This window comes from Maniola jurtina, chromosome 26 (genome assembly GCF_905333055.1).
Source record: "Maniola jurtina chromosome 26, ilManJurt1.1, whole genome shotgun sequence".
Lineage (NCBI taxonomy): Eukaryota > Metazoa > Arthropoda > Insecta > Lepidoptera > Nymphalidae > Maniola > Maniola jurtina.
The window spans coordinates 1,842,210-1,866,142 of NC_060054.1; the positions used below are offsets into that span (position 1 = coordinate 1,842,210).

The 23,933-nt window shown below is 36.8% G+C and overlaps 3 protein-coding genes across 5 annotated transcripts; 2 read left to right on the forward strand and 1 right to left on the reverse strand.

Moving 5' to 3' along the window:
* The first annotated feature begins 56 nt into the window (after window positions 1–56).
* Window positions 57–14,923, forward strand: LOC123878493 (ferritin subunit). The gene is made up of 5 exons (XM_045925687.1): window positions 57–382; window positions 11,241–11,383; window positions 12,211–12,345; window positions 13,355–13,498; window positions 14,052–14,923. The coding sequence occupies exons 1-5, from the start codon at window positions 316–318 to the stop codon at window positions 14,205–14,207; spliced, it is 645 nt and encodes a 214-aa protein (XP_045781643.1). The 5' UTR covers window positions 57–315; the 3' UTR covers window positions 14,208–14,923.
* On the forward strand, window positions 3,320–5,611 carry LOC123878491. Of its 3 annotated transcripts, none has more exons than XM_045925681.1 (3): window positions 3,320–3,390; window positions 3,508–3,852; window positions 4,113–5,611. In XM_045925681.1, exon 3 carries the CDS (start codon window positions 4,402–4,404, stop codon window positions 5,347–5,349), a length of 948 nt encoding a protein of 315 aa, XP_045781637.1. In that variant the 5' UTR covers window positions 3,320–3,390; window positions 3,508–3,852; window positions 4,113–4,401; the 3' UTR covers window positions 5,350–5,611. The 3 variants fall into 2 exon arrangements, with proteins under 3 accessions (XP_045781637.1, XP_045781638.1, XP_045781636.1); XM_045925680.1 differs by having other exon boundaries at window positions 3,508–5,611.
* Window positions 14,268–23,929, reverse strand: LOC123878479 (zinc finger protein 25-like). The gene is made up of 5 exons (XM_045925662.1): window positions 23,687–23,929; window positions 23,162–23,309; window positions 21,158–21,268; window positions 20,471–20,626; window positions 14,268–17,285 (listed from the first exon to the last, which is right to left on the reverse strand). Exons 1-5 carry the CDS (start codon window positions 23,828–23,830, stop codon window positions 16,141–16,143), a joined length of 1,704 nt encoding a protein of 567 aa, XP_045781618.1. The 5' UTR covers window positions 23,831–23,929; the 3' UTR covers window positions 14,268–16,140.
* Window positions 23,930–23,933: the final 4 nt, after the last annotated feature.

The following is a 23,933-nucleotide window of genomic DNA, read 5'->3' on the forward strand; positions in this document are numbered from 1 at the left end:
ACACAAAACCTCTGCGGAACTTTTAATTACGCGAATGTTCCATCTCACTCGCACACCGTGTGTCATTTTCATTGTGAACCACTTGTCAACACGAGATGGTATCGTTATCGCTGCGTAGTTCAATATTTTTAATACAGAACATTCAGAAATAGCGGTTGTCTTTCATTTTGTTTCGTATTGATAAGTTAGCCTTCTGCGCCAGTGAGTGTAAAGGCTCCTATCAATAACTATCGTCAATTCGTTGCATTGCAACCTTGTTTCATCGTCAAAGTATCTGTGATTTTATTGTAGAAAAAAATAAAGAAAAGAAAAACCATGAAGACGTTTTTGCTGGTCGTCGCGGCTGTTTTGGCTGTCTGCTCATCAGCATTTGCCACACAATGTAAGTTTTCTCCACTTTTTTCTTTGTGCTAATTATTGGTGACAAAGGTTACCTGCAGTCTAATTGCATAGTAATAATATTTTGACAAGCAAATTTCGACCTACAATTTTACGCAATAGAATCTGTTTTTGATTATAATAGATAATACTGATATAACTTCTCAAAAATGCAATTCATTTTCATTGTTTTTAAAAACATGTGTAATTAACTAACTAAAGAGATTGCTTACCAAATTTTGCAATACAATAAACTAAATATAATTTTAATTTGTAATATCCTTATTGTAATTTGTAACCTATATTTACAGTTATTAAACAAAATCCTTAACAAAATTATGATATGTACTTACGAGTATTTATTCATCCATGGCTTTATTCATATGAATATATTCCTGTCCATGTTACTTACATAAACTTATGTACAGATCAATTCACTGTAGAATTTAACCACAAGTTTATCTTAACCTATAATAACTCTTAATTTAACTAATGAATAGATTCACTGTTTCATGTTTAGGGTTTAGACATGGTTTCGAATTGAAGCTAGCAATCCGCTTGGGCTTTGCAAAAAGTAGCTCAGTCTCCACAAATCAGTTGTATTTTTTTATACAATATGTACAGTCAAAGGCCATAAGTCGTGTAGCACCAAATAATGGCATTGACATACAATAGTTTCGCAAAATTGCTCCTCGAATTCTGAGGCCAACCGTACACTGAGAAAGCTCTAGTGGCTGATTTTTTTCGTCTTTCCGACAATTATCGTCAGTGCTCGACCTATTTAAAGCTGTGAAATGCCCTTCCTTCCTGTGTGTTTCCTGCCAAGTATAACTTAAGTACTTTCAAGGCAAGGTTGTATTTGGCATCTTCTAGGCAAACGCGCTCTAACCTAGACCTATTCATTGCTAATGTCAAGTACAAGCCTAACTCACAATAAAAAAACGGCCAAGTGTGAGTCAGACTTGCGCACCGAGGGTTCCGTAGGTACTCGGGTATTTTTTTCGAAATTTTGCACGATAAATCAAATGCTATTACACATAAAAATAAATAAAAATCTGTTTTATAATGTACAGGTAAAGCCCTTTCATATGATACCCCATTTGGTATAGTTATCTTACTTTGAAAATTGAAATACATTTTATTTTCTTTTAAATTATGTAACCACAAATTCACGGTTTTCAAATTTATTCCTTTACTTGTTATATAAAACCTACCTACCTGCCAAATTTCATGATTCTAGGTCAACGGGAAGTAACCTATAGGTTTCTTGACAGACAGACAGACAACAAAGTAATCCTATAAGGGTTCCGATTTTCCGTTTGAGGTACGGAACCCTAAAAAATTGCTTTAATGACTAATATTAGATAAGATGCCTTGACAGTTTGTTGTTGTTAGATGAAGTAACTATCAATTAATGATCAGATAATTATTGAAAACTAGCTGATGCCCGCGACTTCGTCCGCGTGGATTTAGGTTTTCCGAAATCCCGTATGAACTCTTTGATTTTCCGGGATAAAAAGTAACCCATGTGCTAATCCAGGATATTATCTATCTCAATTCCAAACAGCTAAATCCGTCCAGTAGTTTTTGCGTGAAGGAGTAACAAACATACACACACATACAAACTTTCGCCTTTATAATATTAGTGTCATCCCAACAAACATTTATGAAGTCGCCATAACGTGCCGAATTTAACTTTTGGTTCCATAAGCTGGTCGTAATTACGTCGCTGTTACGTCGATACAACCGAGAATGGGCCCATTTTATACGAATAAGTGTCTTATTAGAGTCACATAACAGTCATGTACACGATGTATTAGTCGTGTAGTGGTCGTATAGATGTAGTGACATCGCATCGCATCGACATCTTATCGCATAATGGTGTTTGTTACCATTCTTTAACGACATTTTTCCGAATGACAGTGCTAATCACGACTTTTATATGGAATGTTGATGTAAAGATGCAGTAAACTTATACATATTATGACACTTTTTTGACAGAATATTTTATGCAGTGTTAAGAAAAGTTAGTAAAAAATAGGTGCAGCCATTTTTATTTATAATCTAATGTGATTCATCTTTGATTTTGTTGAAGTGGTGGTTATAGCTCATTAATCAGTTGGGAAATTAATGTTATTGAGTAATATGTGCTAGTTTTCTTAATTTAATAAACGCGCCGTAAAAATTCTTAAAATTAAACAATATTTCCGCCTATATTTTAAACAAACGTGCGAGTAGTTACTTTTATTCGAGTTAAGGGTTATTATACAACCGCAATACTACTTACAAACAACTTATGTGTTTTGTTTGTCAGCCATATTAATAAAATTAGGGTTCATTATTGAAATAAAATTTTAAAACTCACAATCAAGTTGTGATTTATATATCGGTTATCTTGCTTATAATAAAAAATGATAAGTGATTTAATGGACATTGATAAGTTTTTAACCAAGACAGATTTTATAATATTGATACATATGTCTTTGAGATGGCCATGGACATCTACACACTTTATACGAGCGACTCGCTGTTTCGGTTGTGAATTTTTGATAACTAACGACGAAATCAAGCCTACGCATTTTATAGTTACAAACGAAAATGTTAAATATTTGATAGATTTGGATTTTTTCTGGTGCCCACACTGCGCAACTTTTGCTATATACAATCACTATCCTGAAGATGAATGTGAATATTGTACTTAATAAAAAAAAAAAATTATTTAATATTAAAATTAATCGAATGAAACACAAACTTCAATATTTGTAAGTAGAGTCACGCGTTATTCAAACTTCAGCACTATATCCAATCTCTTAGTTTTTTTTATATTTACATCATTTTGCAGCATATTTCTAAAATCAAATAACTGCGTCCTTTTCGCTCCTCCCTCCCACGCCCCGCCCGGTCAGTCAACGCAGCCGCAGCGACTCATCACTCAGTGCTTAGCGGCTCAGTTTGGTTTGAGTAGCCGTGGCGTTAGTGTGTGTCGCACCGCCCAGCTATCATACGACGAGTGTAAGTGCTTGTTTACGTCGAATAGCATGTATTGTAGCAAATGCAGTCGCGAAAAGATCAATCAATTTCGTTGTCATTGATATTTATAGATAATTAATGGTCATACTTCTATTCCAGGCGTTTAAAAAAATGCCATTTCAAATCATAGAAACAATCGAGCGAGGTAAACGATTAATCGAAACAGTTCCTTCAACATGGACAAGAGATGGATATCTATTTTGGCCGAAAAAAAATTTTTTGTCATTAAAGAAAATTGAAGGGTCCATACCCCAACATGACTGGAAACCTTACCCTTGCATTATACTACGGGATAACATTTTGGATTACAAAGTTGCAGAACAGGAGGTGGCTCTAATGTCCGATGCCACGGACACAGACGACGGACACAATAAGGAAAATGAGCATCCTGAAAAAACGAAAATTGCATTAGATTTAAATAATTTAGTTATGGAATGTATACAGGTAAGTTGGTTAATCTTTTTAACAGCATTAATATCTACTCGTACTTTATAGTGAAGTGTATTTATCATTCATTACCGCTACAAAAAGTATTATTTTCATGATTATACCGATTTACCAATTACACAGTGTGCCATGTCCAGTGTGTATGGCTTGTATATTATGCCAGTAGAAGCAAATGCGTATGTTCCAATGCCATGGTGCATGTACGTATATTTGGGTAGGTAACTTTATAATTAAATTGTAGTTTGTTTATTTTTTAGCTAAATAAAGCCGCCAAAGAAGTATCCCCAATGGTGACAGCTGAGGAAGCATTCCCAAGGGGTCCATCTGAAGAAGCATCCCCAATGGTGGCAGCTAAAGAAACACCTCCAATGGTGGCAGCTGAAGAAGCACCCCCAATGGTGTCAGCTGAAGAAGCACCCCCAATGGTGGCAGCTGAAGACGCACCCTCAGTCATGGTGGTGGAATCTAATACACTTATGCCTATGGATGTAAACAACGTCACAGTAAAAGACCCCTCGCAAGTTAGTTAACTCTATTTATAATATTATGTATGAAATTATGTCAGTACCTTTAGTTCTTGAAATAAAAAAATTTTATCTGTCAGACACTTATTTTATACGTGAATATGGGTTTATCTTAAAATTGCTATTTCTTATGACATTTTCTTTTTATCACCTAAAACATCCTTTAATTTTTCAGGAAACTGTGAACAACGCTCCAAAAATCGCGGTTATTCAAAATAGTATTCTAAACCCTGATAAGAATTTGTTATTGGCGGATTCGAGTCAACGTCTTGATTTTCAAATTTTTGATCCCCAAACAACCGTAACCGAATCTATAAAGGTTTCTGAACAAGTTGGGTATTTAATAGAACTGGTAACAACTGTTCAAGAAAACCAAAAAGTTCTTTTCGAAAATCAACAAAATATACTTAAAGCAGTTGTTTTAACAAATACTAAACTAGAAGAATTCATCACAAGGTCACAGTTACCAGTTCAGCTTGAACGACATGAAGTTGCATCAAATTTTAAAACGATTAACAATATAGAAGAACTTAAATTTTTTGAGGAACAATTAAAAAATCCCAGTATGGAAACAAAATATCTTCAGGAGTTATCTATTATTTGTAGTGAAAAAAAAACAGGGCATAATAATGCGTACGCATTAGTCGATGCTATGTTTGATCGTCAATTAATGACGCGCTGTTCCTGGGGAGGAGGCACTAAAGGGGAACCTAAACATTGTTTTAAAGCATTTACAAGAACAATTAACTTATTCCTTAAAGTTGTCCACCAATATGATAAAACATTCACTAAACCAATTTGTGAGGACTTCTTCAAGAACGTCATGCGACACTCTATTAAAAGAAATATAGCTAAACGTGTACGCGATTCCACAACAAAGAAGAAGATGAAAAAAAGTGAGGCCACAAAGGACAGACAAGATCAGAACACGGCGGAAGCAGGACCGTCTAATGATAATAATTCAACTTAATAATTTTATTGTGTTGCAATATTTCGTAACTGATTTATAAAAGTACTTTGATTTATATTGTTTAGTTAAAAAAGGTTCCTATATTTAAAAAGTTTGATTTATAATACTTATGCCAAAAAGATACTAGTGGTAAGCTTTGCTCCAAAGTTTAACAAAGATAGTTTAGATATTACTTATAGTGCTTATAAATACAGTAAGACTTTTCGGAGTAAAGATATATAACTCTTTTGCGTAGCAAAGAGATAATTAATGTCATTTTTATTTTATACTAGCTGACGCCCGCGACTTCGTCCGCGTGGATTTAGGTTTTTCGAAATCCCGTGGGAACTCTTTGGTTTTCCGGGATAAAAAGTAGCCTATGTGCTAATCCAGGATATTATCTATCTCCATTCTGAATTTCAGCCAAATCCGTCCAGTAGTTTTTGCGTGAAGGAGTAACAAACATACACACACACACACACACACACACACACACACACACACACACACATACAAACTTTCGCCTTTATAATATTAGTGTGATAAATTTTTGTTTAATGACAGCGTTAGTGTCTAACAGTGTATTTTCCTTTTCGTTACGCCAACTAGCGCCGTCAATTAATAAAAATTAATAAATCCTAAATAAAAGTGAAATTGTAAATTTTCTTAACTATATGCAGTCCAAAATAGTCTTGCTCTATTTATAAGCACTAAATTATAATTCTTAATAAAGCCATTTAGTTTTGTCGAGTATTCTTAAATAACTAAAAGTGGCTACTTTTGACAGATTAACAATACATAATTAATTCTATACGACGAACTTTTCATAAGAAGTTATCAGCGCTAAAATACCCCCCTATAGTGAGATGCTCGGCAACCAAAGGATGTTTCTAAATCTTCAGTAGTTTAGTTTTAATAAAAGAAAAACATCGAGCGCTAGCATCGACCCACAGTTACCACCTTAATATTTTTAGTTCCCATTATTTTGATTGATTAGGCTTAAAACTTTTGATTGTTTTTTGTTTGTTTACAATAAATAAAACCCACTTATGTATATTTTTATTACAATTTTATTTACACCTTTTATTTCAGAGTATGAATTAGTGGTACATAATAATTGTTTGAACCATATTCTATAACAACTAACTTACACTTTATATCAGCAATATTAAATGAAGTTTTCAATCTTCTTATACTGGTACAATTGGTCATAAATATATTTAAAAATGACGACTTAATAGGCTTTTCAAAAACCTCGCTGACATTTTGAATAATATTCCCAATAAAACTTATACAAGTGTCGTAATTTACCATAGATATAATCTCGAAAACATCATTGTTGTTAGTTAAGAACCACTTATTTTGGTTATCTGTGGAGAGAATAAATGAATCCAGGCGAATCATCGTTATAGAAGTTTTTTTATATTTATATGTTTTAATAACAGGTATATTGTTATCATTATTACTGAATTGTTCAATTTCTATTGTATTTCTTTCCATTAGTCGGTTACCAATTTGTTGAAGAGGTTTGTTACCTTTTCTTATTGTTCGTTTAATAGAACTTAATTTATTTTCGAACGGATACGCGTTGAAAGTTTGTAATGGACCGAATCTCTTGACTTCGTCAACAAGATGGATCAAGTTATGGACGTTACTTGTTATATATTCTTTACCATAGTGATCTCTGTAATGTTCAACAAAATATAACAACATCATTCGTGCAATCGGCAAAAACTGAAAATGCTGTTGGCTTGAACAAATCGTAACAGCACAAAAGAAATTCAAGAAGTGGTGGTATGGACCATAAGCCAAAACATCCTTTAATATAATAAAACTAGCATAAAGAAGAAATGTGCGATATTCAGTAGCTTTCCAGTTGGATAAATCATGTAAACCTCTTAAATTCCTATGAATTTCCCTTGGCATACGACAGCTCATTATAAATTGCGTCACTTTTGCAATATCTCTAGTCGACCATTTAGTTGTAAGTTTTCCTAAATTCCCATCTCTCCATCCAAACAATAACCGCTTCATGATGCCTAAGTCAACCAAATGAAGAGAATCTCCGACGGGGAAGTCTTCAACCATGTCTATTGGTAATTGGAGAAAAGGAGAATCACGTTTGTGGTGGTCACCATATTTTTTGGCACGAAAGTCTGTATCATTTCTTCTTACGCTATTCGTTTCTTGAAATGTGACAGTATGAGAAACATGAGAGTATTCACCAACTACATTGCATTTAAGACATCCATGTTTTGCGTTAAAATTACATACTCCTGAAAAATAAAATTAATTATAATAGGTACTTATATAATAAGTTTATGCTGAATATTTGCAAATTAATGAGTGAGTTTCATTACAGGCTAAAATAAAATAAAAGTTTTTAAAATACTAAAAACATTATTGTTATATTCATGAAAATGGATTTTAAATGCGGTACCTTTAATTAATGCTCTTGCAGGAGAATCACATATAATAGCTCTCAGGTTTACTGTGGTTGTTGTTTCAATATTCTGTTGTGTGGTTAATTTTAAATTATTACGGTAAAGCTCCAGTAATTCATCAACAAACGGTTGCAAGAATGAGTTTAAATCTACAGGTTTATTTGTGCCCTCATATACACCCACCACCAACGGTGGGATGTTGGGGTATTCATGAATGTTGCACAAGATTGGCCACACTTGATGCTTAGAACTTTTGAATAATGGTAAACCATCAATATTTACATTAAGAGATATTTTCTTTGGTACAGTATCTAAATGTTGTAAAACCATTTTTAGGGTATTGATTAGTCCATTGTGCCAATATTGGCCAGAATCAATTGGAGTTACTGATATATTTATTTTCTGGCAATTTAAAAGTGTCCGAGGATCCTTTGGAACTGAAAAGGGAAATCTTTCAATCAAAATTTTGTTTAGCTCTCTCAACGCATCGTGTGTAACATTAAACTGAATTGCCCATTTTTTTAATTTATCTCTAAGTTTATCATTTTTGCTGGTTTCACTTTCGCTTTCATAATCTGTTTCACTATCACTAAGACATAACTTTTCAAATATTTCATCTACTTCGTTTTCTTTTTCTTCCACTATTGCAGAACTACTAGATTTATTTTCTTCGCTTCGAATAACATTTTTTTGAGACCCACTCTGCACTAATTCTCTTGAGTTTAATATTAAATTTTGTACGGAACCCACTCCAGTTTTTTTTAAATTAACTTGCCGTGGAGAATTACTCAATCTAATACAATCGGGCGCAAGCAGTGCAGTATAGTTTTTTTTAACTTTCCTTTTAAAGCCACCAGTTTTTTTTACCCCTGCCCACCTTTTTCTATCCATTTTAACGAATTATTTTTACAAATCTAGAAAGTAACTGGTGAATTGTAATGATGCTACACTTAACACTTATAGAACTTTCAGTCATTTAATGGTAGTATAATAGCTGCAAAATTTATTACACATCGTGTAAGAGTGCAATACATCACTCTTTCACAATCGTCACGTTAAAGTAGTTATCGGGACTCCAATGCCATTGATGTCGATGTACAAGCCGTATAGACGTTACCAGGACGACAGCATCGCTTATACTACTCAAAGCTGTGTAATAGTCATTAAAGACAGTCGCAAAGAAGTTTATACGACGTTTTTATACCAGTTTAAGTTGTATAAAAATAAGTGGCACTAAGTCGTATAAAAATCTAAAATTACTTTAATACGATGCTTAAAGCATATTGAACCGTATAACTTTCACTTAAACGACTGAAATGTTTGTTGGGATATAATTTATTATATGTTTCCTTCAAACCACTACATACTCAAAGCCTATCTTAGATTATTTCGGAACACATTTTATCATCTAGTCATCTGAAGTTATCTTTTGTACCTACTTGTAATAAAACTTGAATGTTATTGAAAGGTATTAAAGATAAAGATAAGATAAAATTGGAAATCAGATCCATGTGTTCCAAATTTCTATACATAGATCTGAGGCCTTTAATATATATGACTAGCTGATGCCCGCGACTTCTTTCGCGTGGATGTAGGTTTTTTAAAAATCCCGTGGGAATTCTTAGATTTTCCGGGATACAATCTTTTGTCTTTATAATATTAAAGTGATTTCTATAGGTTGGACAAAAGATTGTTTATTTTCCTGCATTTTCAGGGTTCCGTACGTGAAATGTACCATTGGGACCCTATTACTAAGCCTACACTGTCCGGACGACGGACAATGACGAAAAAATACCATAGTATGGAACCCTCGGAACCCGAGTCTGACTCGCACTTTGCCAGTTTTTTTTTTTTTTTCAATAAACAGTATCTCAACAATATTAAGCGGACTTCGTCTGTGTTAGTGTTAGATGGCGGGCGTGCTCTGCCTTTTTGGAGTTTTTTTTTTGTTAAAACTGACTGGAAAGCGCTTTATGGGGGTGCCGTGCGTGTGTCGGCGAGCGCCGGCACAGACGGGGTCCATACTTGTATAGTTTCCCTAACTTGTTACAAATAACTACAAACTTGACATTGGCTAATCTTTGTAAAGCCAGACGAGAGAGCAAAAAAAAAACAATACTAAGCAGTACGTTAATACCTATTTGTTATTCATGTGATTGGTTTTGTTATCTGCTGTAACACAAACATGAACTAATAGCCCGCAATGTGTTCCAGATAATGACTCAGGTCAGATACGTGTACCTAAGTAGGCGATACTGCGCAAAATACTAAGATAGTGTAACTTTGTTGCAGAAAATTCTAAGTACTGTACTCTATCCACGGAAAGAAGTTAGTATAGTGCTCTCTCTGTTACGTAAGCCCATACAAATGACAGAGACAAAAATCTTAGTCGGCGCAACCAGTGGCAACTGGCAATCAACCAATCACAAACATATTTTCAAAAAACCGGCCAAGTGCGAGTCGGACTCGCGCACCGAGAGTTCCGTACTCGGGTAATTTTTTTTTGCAAGATGAATCAGAAACTATTATGCATAAAAATAAATACAAATCTGTTAGAATATGTTACAATGTACAGGTAAAGCCCTTTCATATGATACCCCACTTGGAATAGTTATGTTACTTTGAAAATAGAAACACATTTTAATTTTTTTTAATGATGTAAACATAAATTCACGTTTTTCGGATTTATTCCTTTACTTGTGCTATAAGACCTACCTACCTGCCACATGATTCTAGGTCAACGGGAAGTACCTTATAGGTTTCTTGACAGACCGACAGGCCTACAGGCAGACAGACAAACAGACAATAAAGTGATCCTATAAGGATTCCGTTTTTCCTTTTGAGGTACGGGGCCCTAAAATCAACCGCAACCAGTAGGTGGCTCCTGGCAACCAACCAATCACAAACATATTTTCAAAAAAAAAACATTTGGAATTCAATTAGAAAATAGTTTCGTTTGTAATTGGTTGGTGATTCAAAATGGTTAGCGCTCACTGAGATTTTTGTCTCTATCATTTGTATGGGATTACGTAACAGAGAGACTGTTTTACTAACTTCTTTTCGTGGATTGAGTATACCTTCACTCTTACCATATAAATTATCCATACTATATAATATTATAAATGCGAAAGTGTGTCTGTCTGTCTGCTACGCTTTCACAGCTCAACCGCTGAACCGATTTTAATGAAATTTTGTACAGACTTAGGATACATTCCGGGGAAGGACATAGGCTACTTTTTATCCCGGAAAAACAAACAGTTCCCGCGGGATTCCTAAATACTTATCCGCTTGATCGATTCGTATGAAATTTGGTACCGAGGTAGCTTGCGTCCCTGTAATTGACATAGGCAACTTTTCATCCCGGAAAATCAAACAGTTCCCACGGGATCTTTAAAAATCTAAATCCACGCGGACGAAGTCGCTGGCATCCTCTAGTAATTAATAAGTTCCTTTATTTGTTTGCGCCAGGTAATGTGAACCCAGTAAACATCCCAAAGCAATGGATCACGATGTCGCACGGATGCCGGAACGCGGTGCGCAAACAGATCCAGATGGAGGTAGCCGCCTCCGTGCAGTACTTGGCCATGGGCGCGCACTTCTCCAAGGATTCCGTGAGTAGAGAGAGCGTAGCAAGCGCGGATTTTTTTTAATTTATTTATCTGTAGTTTTTAATGATTTCATACACTAGGTACAGTGAAATCCTTTTGCGCGGTTCAGTCATAGATCAATAACACCTAAGGGTTCCGTACCTCAAAAGGAAAAACGGAACCCTTATAGGATCACTTTGGTATCTGTCTGTCTATCTGTCCATTCGTCCGTCCATCGTGTCTGTCAAGAAAACTTATAGGGTACTTCCCGTTGACCTAGAATCATGTTTGGCAGGTAGGTATGGTGTTATAGCAGAAGTAAAGGAATAAATCTGAAAACCGTGAATTTGCGGTTACATCATTTAAAAAATTAAAATGTGTTTCAATTTTCAAAGTAAGATAACTGTACCAAGTGGGGTATCATATGAAAGGGCTTTACTTTCTATCTGTCTATCTGTCCATTCGTCCGTCCATCGTGTCTGTCAAGAAAACTTATAGGGTACTTCCCGTTGACCTAGAATCATGTTTGGCAGGTAGGTATGGTGTTATAGCAGAAGTAAAGGAATAAATCTGAAAACCGTGAATTTGCGGTTACATCATTTAAAAAATTAAAATGTGTTTCAATTTTCAAAGTAAGATAACTGTACCAAGTGGGGTATCATATGAAAGGGCTTTACTTCTACATTCTAAGATAGATTTATTTTTATTTTTTAAGCATAATAGTTTTTGATTTATCGTGCAAAATGTCGAAAAAAATACCCGACTACGGAACCCTCGGTGCGAAAGTCTGACTCGCACTTGGCTCTGGTTTTTTTTTTGTCATCACCACTTAACAAAACTTTCGTTACCAGGTGAACCGCCCCGGCTTCGCTAAGCTGTTCTTCGAAGCCAGCTCGGAGGAACGCGAGCATGCCCTGAAGCTGATCGAATACCTGCTAATGAGGGGAGAGCTCACCACCAACGTCACCTCTTTGATCACCATCAGGGTAAAAACCATCCCACCAAAAACATTGCATGTATTTTCATGCATTCACAAGTTCATAATGCTGTCACCGTTAAAAAGTTAAAAAAAAAAAGAATCATGCTAATCATCCTTACTTCCTTACTAATATTATAAATGCGAAAGTGTGTCTGTCTGTCTGCTACGTTTTTACGGCCCAACCACTGAACCGATTTTAATGAAATTTGGTGCAGACTTGGGACGCATCCCGAGGAAGGACATAGGCTACTTTTTATCCAGGAAAATTCAAGAGTTCCTACGGGATTTAAAAAAACCGAAAACCACGCGAGCGAAGCCGCTGGCATCCTCTAGTGCCTAATATTCCCCTTTCGCCTTCAACTAAGCGCAAAGCTGTGTTAGGAGTGGGTAGGACAATAGCGCAACGGGTGGGGTTTGAACCGCCGACCTTCCGGAATTCAGTCCGCTCCTCAACCCTGAGCTATTGAGGCTCTTATGTTATGAGATCTCTAGTAGAGCCAAGCCCCTAACTGAGATTCGACTTGTGCTGCGAGCCTAAAGTATACAGGGTGTAAACGCTAGTAAAATCGAAAACAGGTGATGGTACTGATGATTACTGATAAAATACCATATAAAAACTACGAAAAAAATATCCTGTATTAAAAGTTTACATATTGTAAATAAAACATCTGACTGACGCTAAAGGTCAACGTACGTTCCGTAAATAGGTCAGTTGAAGTCTATGCGGCGTCGTAGGTGGGGCATTGACCCGAGTTTTGCACGCTATACAATGCGGGTTTGAAAAATACTGAATCACTAAAACTGCAGGATAAGGCAAATGGTTATTGGATTGTTTTAAGGGAGTATAATAAGTTAATTTTTCTCTAGCGTTCTGGTTACACCCTGTATAGCTCTTAAGTGCTCTTGACTGTACCACATTTATAATAAAAATCACAAGTAACTCTTATAAGCCCTGACTCTACAAACCCTACATCGTGGCAAAATGTATAGTTTTTTACCTTATTTTTTTATTGCAGCCCCCAGAACACAAGTTCTGGGCATCTGGTCAAGCAGCCCTGGAGGAAGCGCTGAAGATGGAGACGGAGGTCACCAAGGCCATCCGGAACGTCATCATCAAGTGCGAGCAGGACCGCGAGGACAACGACAACAATGATTATCATGTAAGATTTTATTTTTTTAATCTATCCTGTAGGCTAGGGTATCTTTCTTAGGGTTTCCGTACCTCAAAAGTAAAACGGAAACCTGAAAGGATCACTTTACTGTCTGTCTGTCAAGAAAACCTATAGGGTACTTCCCGTTGACCTATCATGAAATTGGGTAGGTAACTAGGTAGGTCTTATAGCACAAGTAAAGGAATAAATCCGAAAACCGTAACTTTATTGTAAAAAAAAATTGAAATGTGTTCACGAAAAAATCAATTTACTAAATCGCTTAGAGATGGCGCTGTTGTCATTAATTTGCAATGTTGCACATAAAAATGTTAAATATCTTGTGCGATGATACGGAACCCTTCGTGTACGAGTGTGACTCGCACTTGGCCGATTTTTTAATCTATCGAGATTTAGATTTATTCATTGCATGATTTATTTGGAGAAGGCATCACCCATATCCAAGCTCAAAAGAGTAAAAGTCGTAGGTAGGTCGTACAGTTGAAAAAAAAAAAATCACCAATATTTATAGTTTTTTAATCTGTTTATATTTTGACATTGACAGCTTGTCGACTACCTCACCGGAGAGTTCCTCGAAGAGCAATACAAGGGACAACGCGACATCGCGGGCAAGGCCTCCACGCTCAAGAAGATGATGGACCGCCACTCCGCCCTGGGAGAGTTCATCTTCGACAAGAAGCTCCTTGGCATGGACATCTAAAAGCCATGAATCCAAGCCATATATTGTAGTTTAAAAAAAACGTCACTTTTGTCACTATCGTTTTAAAAATAAATCGTTTTTTTTTTTAATTTTTATTTATTGTTTTTCTCTAAAAAGTTAACCATAGAAATGTTAAAGTAATGTGTAGTTAAAAAAAAAAAAAACAAAGTAAGTAATGCACACCTTTATCATTGAAATAAAGCATTTTATTCATAGAAATTGTTGGATTTATTCAAATTAATGGAGCTACAAAATTAAAAGTTTCTTCGTGCTTTAGTCATTGTTAGGACATTCTATTTTCAAATTACAAACTCGCTGTAGAAATAAATTAAATAGACAAGTTTTTTTTTATCAGTACAAATACCTTTTTTTTTAATTTTAATTTTTTACCACAGAATGCGAAAGTGGAAAGGCCGATTTAGTAATTTAGGTCTTTTCTAGATTTTATGTAAAAATGTAGTTATAGTTTTAAGTTTAATTAGTAAATCTAAAATTTTGTAATTTATTAATTTTTATGCTGAGAAAGACGTTTTCCTTCGAAATACCTATCAATGTAAGTACCTATGTAGGTTTATCTTACTAAAAAAACTCCTATCAATTATATTATGATGTTCAAAATTCCCGCCATATTTTTTCGTTATTTGTAAAAGATTATAGGTATGATAGTTAACTTTGTCATCTCTTATTTTGAGAAATAAATATTACTTCCGTCACAATTTGTGTATTATTTTTATTAAAACTCCTTCAGATTTGTACACAGGATGGTCATTCTGAACAACTTCTGTGGTTATTTATATGTGTGTGGTTGCGGTTTGCGGGCTGCAACTCTTTTTAGGGTTCTGTATCTCCAGAGAATAAAAGGAACCCTTAGGGATGAGATCGAATTTACTTCGTTGTTTGTTGTCTGTCAAGACCCGTCCAGGGTCATCCATATATTAAGACTTGCAATATATTATATTGCGCAGTTCAAAAGGGAACTAGCTGAACCGCCCCGGCTTTGCTTGTTGAATTACTGTAGGTACCTAAAGAAAATAGGCCAAAATCTAGTTTCTGGACCCTGGTTTTGAGTTGTTCCAATTGAACATGGCGGTAAGCGCAGGTAATACCCCGGCTGCGTAGTTATTTACGTTTCCGTGTACAGTAGGAGCACAGAATAATAAAACCGGCCAAGTTCGAATCAGACTCGCGCACCGAGGGTTCCGTACTTGGGTCATTTTGCACGATACCACGAACTGGCAATGAAAATTTCAGTTAAAACCAAACTATAAGGTCTAAAGAGCCGGGCACGTCAGTTACGCGTTTCTCCGAGGTTTTTGCGATTTGCTTATGTTTTAAGCAAAGTCTCTAAGGAAAAACGGAATATTCCTACGTTCTAATACGCTTTGTGAATTTTACAGTAGATTAGGGTGTAAAAATAATTATATTTTCAATATTTTATTCACTGTAAATTAACAATTATTATCAACATTTTCTTTAGGTGCGTCATTGGTACTGATTTTGATGGCTAGGTACTAAATAGAATATTCTCATCTTTTTCTTACCAATGTAATAGGAAAAGGACAGACATACTTCACGAGGTTCCAGTCTTGATTTGGCATAGGTTTTTGTACAATACCACTAAAATTTTAGTAAAATTCATTTTCTATCCCTTTTTAGCAATATTTAAAAGAAAAAGAGATACTCTAAATTTAGTTTCTAAAGAAAGACATTAGAATCTACGTCATTGACCTAGTTTGTGGACTCATTCGTATTCGTACAAATATTATTCAAAGTGGCCGCCAAAACGTACGTACTGCCATTGGTGCTTTTAGAATGCCATAAGCCTACGTTGTCGTATAAGTTTACAAATTGCGAAAAACCAAATTAAATTTGAATTTCGCGGGCAGACCGGTGCCCCGCATATTAAAAGACGTAGATTTCGACGCGAACCGTTTTATACGCTGTTAAAAAGGGCATACTCCGCATGGTGCGTCTTAACATGACCCTTGAGACTGCACTTCTGTACAAACGCCTGTCCACAGACCGCACAAGCGAACCGCCTGTCATTATTATGAATACGCATATGTTCCTTCAGCGTTTTCTTGCGGGCATACGACTTTTTACAAACCGAGCATTCAAAAATCCTTTCCCCATTATGTTTTACCATATGCACCCTTAACTCCACATTAGTGAAACATTTATATGCACACAACTGACATTGGAAGTCCCTTTCTTCCAAATGATCTCTTTTCATATGCCTGGATAATGTATATCTCCTTTCAAACGCCTTATCACAGACATTACATTTATATCTCAAAGGTGCAACTCCATGGATTTCAACTAAATGCTTCTGTCTACGAAAATATTCCGTAAAACGTTCTGGACACTTCGGGCATTTGAACCTTTTAACCATTTTATGGACAGTGTCCACATGGTTCTTATGTTTCTGCTGAGTTGTGTAAACCTTTTTACATATATCACATGGGAAGTTACCGCCTACATGCATACTTTTAATATGAACTTTCAACCGATATTTAGTAACAAAACCCGTCCCACACTGTCTACAAACACAATTTCTGTAATGTACATTCATATGTCTCTCAATTGAACCGAAAGTCTCAAAGTTGAACCCACAAACTTGACACTCAAACACGTTATTATTAGATAATTTAAACGGTATGACCCTATCCGGGTATTCTGTGTGGAATTTTTTGTTATGAACCTTAGTTAAATGCGATTTCAGTTCATTTATACTTTGTATGGGTAGACTGCAAATGGTGCATTCCAAATCCGTTATATCAACGTATACTATTAGACTTTCAGCACCGAATGTTGCTAGAATTTTTTTTATTTCCGATTTTTTGTGCGTTTTTTTCTGATGTTCCTTTAGTTTTTCCAAATTTTCGAAAATGTTTCGGCAATAGAAGCAAGGGAAGCCGGATTTGTTTTTGCTTTTGAAGGGCGTGGCGTTCGAATGTTCTAGAATGATGGAAGAGTTCTTGATGTGAGCCACTTTCTCCGTGATGTAGATTTTAACGCTCGTTTTCTCCTGTTCCTCTTGGAGCAACGCTTCTATGGTTTTTGGGACAATCAGTTTACCTGGAATCAGAAAATTGTACATTACAGTCTGTCAAGAAAGTCATGAAAAAAAAGGAGGGCGCCACCATCGTTAACATGGTATCCCCGTATACTTCAACTGAAAAATATTGATACTTTACTGTTTTTTTTTAATAGAATAGTATGATCCCTATAAAAAGGACATCCATAGGAATATAGAAGAAGATTTGCATTTACATATTATATTTCTTGTCGTAAGGGAGTAACTAGTATTATCCTATCACACTTAATATTATAAAGGCGAAAGTTTGTATGTGTGTGTGTGTGTGTGCGTGTGTGTGTGTGTGTGTGTGTGTGTGTGTGTGTGTGTGTGTGTGTGTGTGTGTGTGTGTGTGTGTGTGTGTGTGTGTGTGTGTGTGTGCGTGTGTGTGTATGTTTGTTACTCCTTCACGCAAAAACTACTGGACGGATTTGGCTGAAATTCGGAATGGAGATAGATAATATCCTGGATTAGCACATAGGCTACTTTTTATCCCGGAAAACCAAAGAGTTCCCACGGGATTCCGAAAAACCTAAATCCACGCGGACACGAAGTCGCGGGCGTCAGCTAGTTTATAATATAATTTTATAAATGCGAAAGTTTGGATGTTTGTTCGCAATCACGTCGCAAGGACTGAACCGACTTGGCAGAAATTTGGCACAGAGATAGATTATAGTCTGGAATAAAACATAGGCTACTTTTTAGCCCGGGAAATAAGAGAGTTTCCGCCGGAATAAAAACCTCAATCCACGCGAATGAAGTTGCGGGAATCAACTTGTCACACTAATATTATAAAGGCGAAAGTTTGTATGTGTGTGTGTGTGTGTGTGTGTGTATGTTTGTTACTCCTTCACGCAAAAACTACTGGACGGATATGGCTGAAATTTGGAATGGAGATAGATAATATCCTGGATTAGCACATAGGCTACTTTTTATCCCGGACAATCAAAGAGTTCCCACGGGATTTCAAAAAACCTAAATCCACGCGGGCGAAGTCGCGGGCATCGGCTAGTAATTTTATAAATGCGAAAGTTTGGATGTTTGTTCGCCATCACGTTTTTTTTTTTTTTTTTTTTTTTTTTCGTCGTTACGTTACGTCGCAAGGACTGAACCGACTTGGCAGAAATTTGGCACAGAGATAGATTATAGTCTGGAATAAAACATAGGCTACGTTTTAACCCGGGAAATAAGAGAGTTTCCGCCGGAATAAAAAACCTCAATCCACGCGAATGAAGTTGCGGGAATCAACTTGTTACACTAATATTATAAAGGCGAAAGTTTGTATGTGTGTGTGTGTGTGTGTGTGTGTGTGTGTGTGTGTGTGTGTGTGTGTGTGTGTGTGTGTGTGTGTGTGTGTGTGTGTGTGTGTGTGTGTGTGTGTGTGTGTGTGTGTGTTTATTACTCCTTCACGCAAAAACTACTGGACGGATATGGCTGAAATTTGGAATGGAGATAGATAATATCCTGGATTAGCACATAGGCTACTTTTTATCCCGGACAATCAAAGAATTCCCACGGGATTTCAAAAAACCTAAATCCACGCGGGCGAAGTCGCGGGCATCTGCTAGTAATAAATAATAACGACAATTTTTAAAAACTATTTTATTGGTCAGAGTCTAAATTATCCGAGTCTGTCCAGGCCGGAAATAAAGCACTGTACGGCCGAGTTGGAACTTGAGGCGAGGACTTCGTCTGCGATGGCGTTTGCTGGCGCACGTGCTGTGCTTGTTTGGAGTGTTTTTTTTTGTTAAGAGTGGCTGGTTTTTGTGTTAGTTGGTGTTTTTTGGTGGTGGAACTGACTGGGAAGCGCTCTGAAGGGGCGCCGCGCGTATGTCGTCGGGCGCCGGCGCAGACGGAGTCCATACTTGTATAAATTCAATAACTTGAAAATATCACAAACTTGACATTGGCTAATCAGAGTAAAGCCAGATTTAAAGAAAAAAAAAAAAAGTTGAGGCGAAGTCGAGTACACAGATTCCTTTGAAACTAATGCGAATGTCGTTTTGTTTTTTAAAATAAAGAACCAATTTCCGAGCAAAGTCATAAAATAGTACATTACTGTCCAGAATGGAAATAAAGCAATTACCATCTAAGTAATATTGGAAAGAGGAGGCGAGGCCAAGCACTTCTCAAGAGATTTTAAGCTAAACTTGTATAGTACTTTTCTCCCACTTGCGAGGAAACAGTAAACACAAATGAATTTAAGAAAAAGTTACTCTCCAGTTTGTACAGAAAAGAGGTTTCATTTTCCCCTTGACAGTAATCTCACTTGGTGGTAAGTGATGATGCAGTATAAGATGAAAGCGGGCTAACCTGGAGGGGGTACAGCAGTTTTCATAAAAACCCACCCCTTTGGTTTCTAAGTAAAACCTGAACGCCTGAATAAGGCCGCCTTTGCACATAATTGAGTTTCTTTACATGTGTTTTTGTGTGCAATAAAGTGTTCTATCTATCTATCTATCTGAACGGTTTTTAAAAGTGCTGGGTCAAAATTCGCCAACCTCCTTTAGTTGCGCACGGAATCAGTACCATTTTCAGTGTGGTTGCCCAGTACCGTCCGACTTTTTTTTTTCTTTTTTTTTTTTTTGGTGGGGGTTTAGTCTAATGCTGCGTACAGACCGGCCAAACGAACGCCAACGAACGGGTTTCGTTGACCTTCGTTGCTGCAATCTGGACGGCTTAGCGAATGCCAACGATCGCTCGTTGGCGTGTGCCGGCGATCCGAAGCGTGGCGGTAACATCAAAGAAATCGAGCTATTTGATCGAACTCTGTTTGGACGGTCGCCGAAGGCCAACGAACGAACGCTCAGTTGAAGCAAGAGTGCGTAGCGTGTAGACGTCCAATTTGATAATTACTTGGATATTTCTCGCCATTTAGATCATGGATTTAGATCTCACCATTTAGATCTCGTTTTGGTATATAAAACTAGCAATTATAATGATGTCGTCGTCGTCCATGATTAAATTGCGAATGAAAGAGAAAAGAACCGGTATCAAGTGCCAACGAACGTTCGTTCGAGCACTAAATGTATTTGGATGTATTAACGAACTCCAACGAGCGTGCGGAAGCCAACGCTAGCGAACGGTAAATATCCATCGTAGGGCGTTCGTTGGGCCGGTCTGTACGCAGCTTAAGAAGACTATGTCACCCCCGTAGGTTCAACAATTAACAAACCATCAGACTTACTCCTCAGAATGTCCAGATGTGCAGCGTATCCTTGACACCCCGTGGAGTACAGGCTCTGCCTCGTTGGCAGTCGGTACTTGCTATGAGCGAACCGCGCCAGGAGCGCAGCTTCGCGGTCTATTAAGTCTTCTATTTCTTCATCTGTATGCTCTGGGTCTATTTAAACGAAATACAAGACAAAATTTAAAAAACTGGCCAAGTGCGAGTCAGACTCGTGCACTGAGGGTTCCGTACTCGGGTATTTTTTCTGACAATTTTGCATGATAAATGAAAAACTATTATGTATAAAAATAAATATAAATCTGTTTTAGAATGTGCAGGTAAAGCCCTTTCATATGATACCCCATTTGGTACTTACTTTGAAAATTGAAAATACTAATTCATAAACACATTTTAATTTTTTTTATGATATAACCACAAATTCACGTTTTTCGGATTTTTTCCTTTACTTGTGCTGTAAAACCTAGGTACCTACCGATAAAATTTCATGATTCTAGGTCAATGCCCAACGGGAAGTACCCTATAGGTTTTCTTGACATACATGACAGACAGATAGACAACAAAGTGATCCTATAAGGGTTCCGTTTTTACTTTTGAGGTACTGAACCCTAAAAATATTAGCCATGTTCGAAACAGAGTTAGAAACATAACAGAAACTTAGGAGATACCTTCAGCTACGGAACTCACCAATTTCAACAGGCTCGTCATAGAATGTGTAGTTGTCTGCAGAATCCTCCGTCGGTTCCTGCTTGACCACTGGCTGCTCCGACTTGACTTCCAGACTGCTGATGTCACCCACTGCGGACCCATTGTTATAGTCAAAGTCAAAGTCAAAATCATTAATTCAAAGTAGTCGAAATTGTTAAATTTGTACGATATAGTGGTGATAATTAATTACGTAACTTAAAACTAAAGCTACGAGGGTTCCAAACGCGCCCAAATCTGAGAAGAGCTCAAAACAAACTCAGCCGGGTTTTTTTTTTATTATCACCACTTTACAAAATCACATAAACTTATTAGAACTATCAAAGCTGATTGGCAACTCATTCCCAAGCTAGTAATGTTTTTTTTAAATTCAGATACAGGTTAGCCCTTGACTACAATCTCACCTGGTGGTAAGTGATGATGCAGTCTAAGATGGAAGTGGGCTAACCTGGAAGAGGTATGGCAGTTTTCATTAAACCTATACTCCTTTGGTTTCTACCGGAACGCCAAATCTCTTGGCGGTACGGCTTTGCCGGTAGGGTAACTAGCCACGGCCGAAGCCTCCTACCAGACCAGACCAGAAATTTAGAAATTATAAAATTCCAAACCCCTGCCGGGAATCAAACCTGGGACCTCCCCCTAAAAGACCACCACAAGACTGTCAGTCATATATCATCATCATCATCATCATCATCATCAGCCTGTGGACGTCCACTGCTGGACATAGGCCTTCCCTAAAGAGCGCCACCACACCCGGTCCTCAGCCTTCCTCATCCAGCCACTTCCCGCCAGCCGCTTAATATCATCGGTCCATTGTGCTGGAGGGCATCCCACACTACGTTTGCTTAAACACGGTCTCCACTCAAGGACTTTCCGGCTCCAACGGCCATCGCCTCTACAACAGGCATGGCCTGCCCACTGCCACTTCAGCTTGCTAATAGTTTGGGCTATGTCAGTGACCTTGGTTCTCCTGCGGATCTCCTCATTTCGGATCTTATCCCTCAGGGAAACTCCTAACATAGCCCTCTCCATAGCTCGCTGAGCAACTTTGAATTTGTGGACAAGGCCGTTTGTCAGTGTCCACGTTTCAGCACCATAGGTGAGGACGGGAAGGACAGTCATATATATTGTTATGTATTGTAAGGAACGTCTTTGGATTCCATCAAACTACCCTCTTTTGTTATAAAAAAACAAAGAGCTTGGGCGACGACAGACGCTTGTCTCTTGGCACTTGTAGCGAATGGACGTCTATTTAAATCTGTGTTATTAGTTGTTATAAAGGTTATGTAAGTCACTTTGTTAAGTTTTCCTAAAGTGTTTATTTTGTTAAATGATATTGTAAATTTGGTTGTATAAAACACGCGAGTTCTGTTGTGATTATTCCAAGCTAATTCTTATGTAGTAAAACAGATTTCTTGTTCAAACTTGTTTCTTTTAAGCAACTTCTACATCTGATTGCCAATAGTATATTATTTTACTTTATTTTAAGGCATAAATTTTGTACATTGTAAACTTTTTTATTGTTTAGTAATAATTATTTTTTATTTCTTTTGGCACAAGTTGTGACACCTAATTAATAAGTTATATATTTAATAATGTGTGTGTGTATATAAATTTAAGAATGTATTAATATTATAATTTTCTGGTGTCCTAATAAATAAATAAATAAATAAATTATACAGGTAAAATAAAATCAACGCTAGAGCATTAGTTAGAACTAACTCTGAGCAAGTGGGGGAAAATACCATTAATTAAAACAGTGTTCCCGTTAAGAGTGGCCAACAACTGCTGTTGGCTACTTTGACCAATACATCAGAGTACTTTTTTTTTTATTCACTATAGGCAAGCGCTTGACCACAATCACACCTGATGGAAAGTGATGATGTGGTCTAAGATGGGACGCGTTTACCTAGAAGGTGCCTATTCACTCTTGTTTTAAAGATAGATACTTAGATGTTTATGGACAACTGGAACCAAGATACTAACCATTGATAAAAACTGTGTCCTTCTCGGTGAGAGTAGCCAACAGCTGCTGCTCGGAGCGCGCCACCAGCGCTCGGAAGCTGTGTGCCTCGCGCAGACGACCAACGCACGACCAGCATATCAGGGTGCTTAGACCGTTGTTTGTGGACAACTATAACCAAACAATTATACTTTTTAAATCCTAATACAGTAGAGACTCGATTAACTGGACTAATTGCTGTCGTAAGGCATTCGGATAATCGAAAATGTGGATAACTGAATATATGAAGAAAAGCAATTTTTTTTACATACTTGTTATTAATTGTTATGTATGTCAACTTAATTTAGTCAGAAGTGTGCCTTAGCTCTTTTTATCAAGAAAGAGTACTATGTGTGATGAATCAATGAAGGAACAATCGGAGTCGTCCGGTCGGATCGCTGGGCGATCTTCTGTTCCTTATTTAACTATAATTTACTGACAGAACCCATAAATCCCATCAGGAAAATGCTTCAGAAGATGACTTGAAGGACTGCACTGTAATTACTTACGTATAAATTAAAGCATTCCATAATGATATCAATATAAACTTCTCTTGTGCCGTTCACAAAGTACTCCTTCATTAAGTCTTTATGGTGGCCGTTTAATAGGCAAAACCGGCACTGTCCATATATTGTACTATTTCTTGTCTCCATTTTAACGTTGCAAATATTTTTAATACTTAGTAATTATTGGTCTTTTAATTAGGAAATATTTGCAGTACCAAAAAACACCAAAACAAAACAAAACATAATTTCT

Bases quoted from the DNA above. Each gene is read 5' to 3' on its own strand.
- LOC123878493 (XM_045925687.1), top strand. From the start codon at position 316: ATGAAGACGTTTTTGCTGGTCGTCGCGGCTGTTTTGGCTGTCTGCTCA. The intron at 383-11,240 runs GTAAGTTTTCTC...TGTTTGCGCCAG, and splicing joins ATCAGCATTTGCCACACAAT to GTAATGTGAACCCAGTAAAC. The intron at 13,499-14,051 runs GTAAGATTTTAT...TGACATTGACAG, and splicing joins ACGACAACAATGATTATCAT to CTTGTCGACTACCTCACCGG.
- LOC123878479 (XM_045925662.1), bottom strand. From the start codon at position 23,830: ATGGAGACAAGAAATAGTACAATATATGGACAGTGCCGGTTTTGCCTA. The intron at 23,310-23,686 runs GTAAGTAATTAC...GTTTGGTTATAG, and splicing joins TGGAATGCTTTAATTTATAC to TTGTCCACAAACAACGGTCT. The intron at 20,627-21,157 runs GTGAGTTCCGTA...TCGTTTAAATAG, and splicing joins TGACGAGCCTGTTGAAATTG to ACCCAGAGCATACAGATGAA.
- LOC123878491 (XM_045925680.1), top strand. From the start codon at position 4,402: ATGTATGAAATTATGTCAGTACCTTTAGTTCTTGAAATAAAAAAATTT.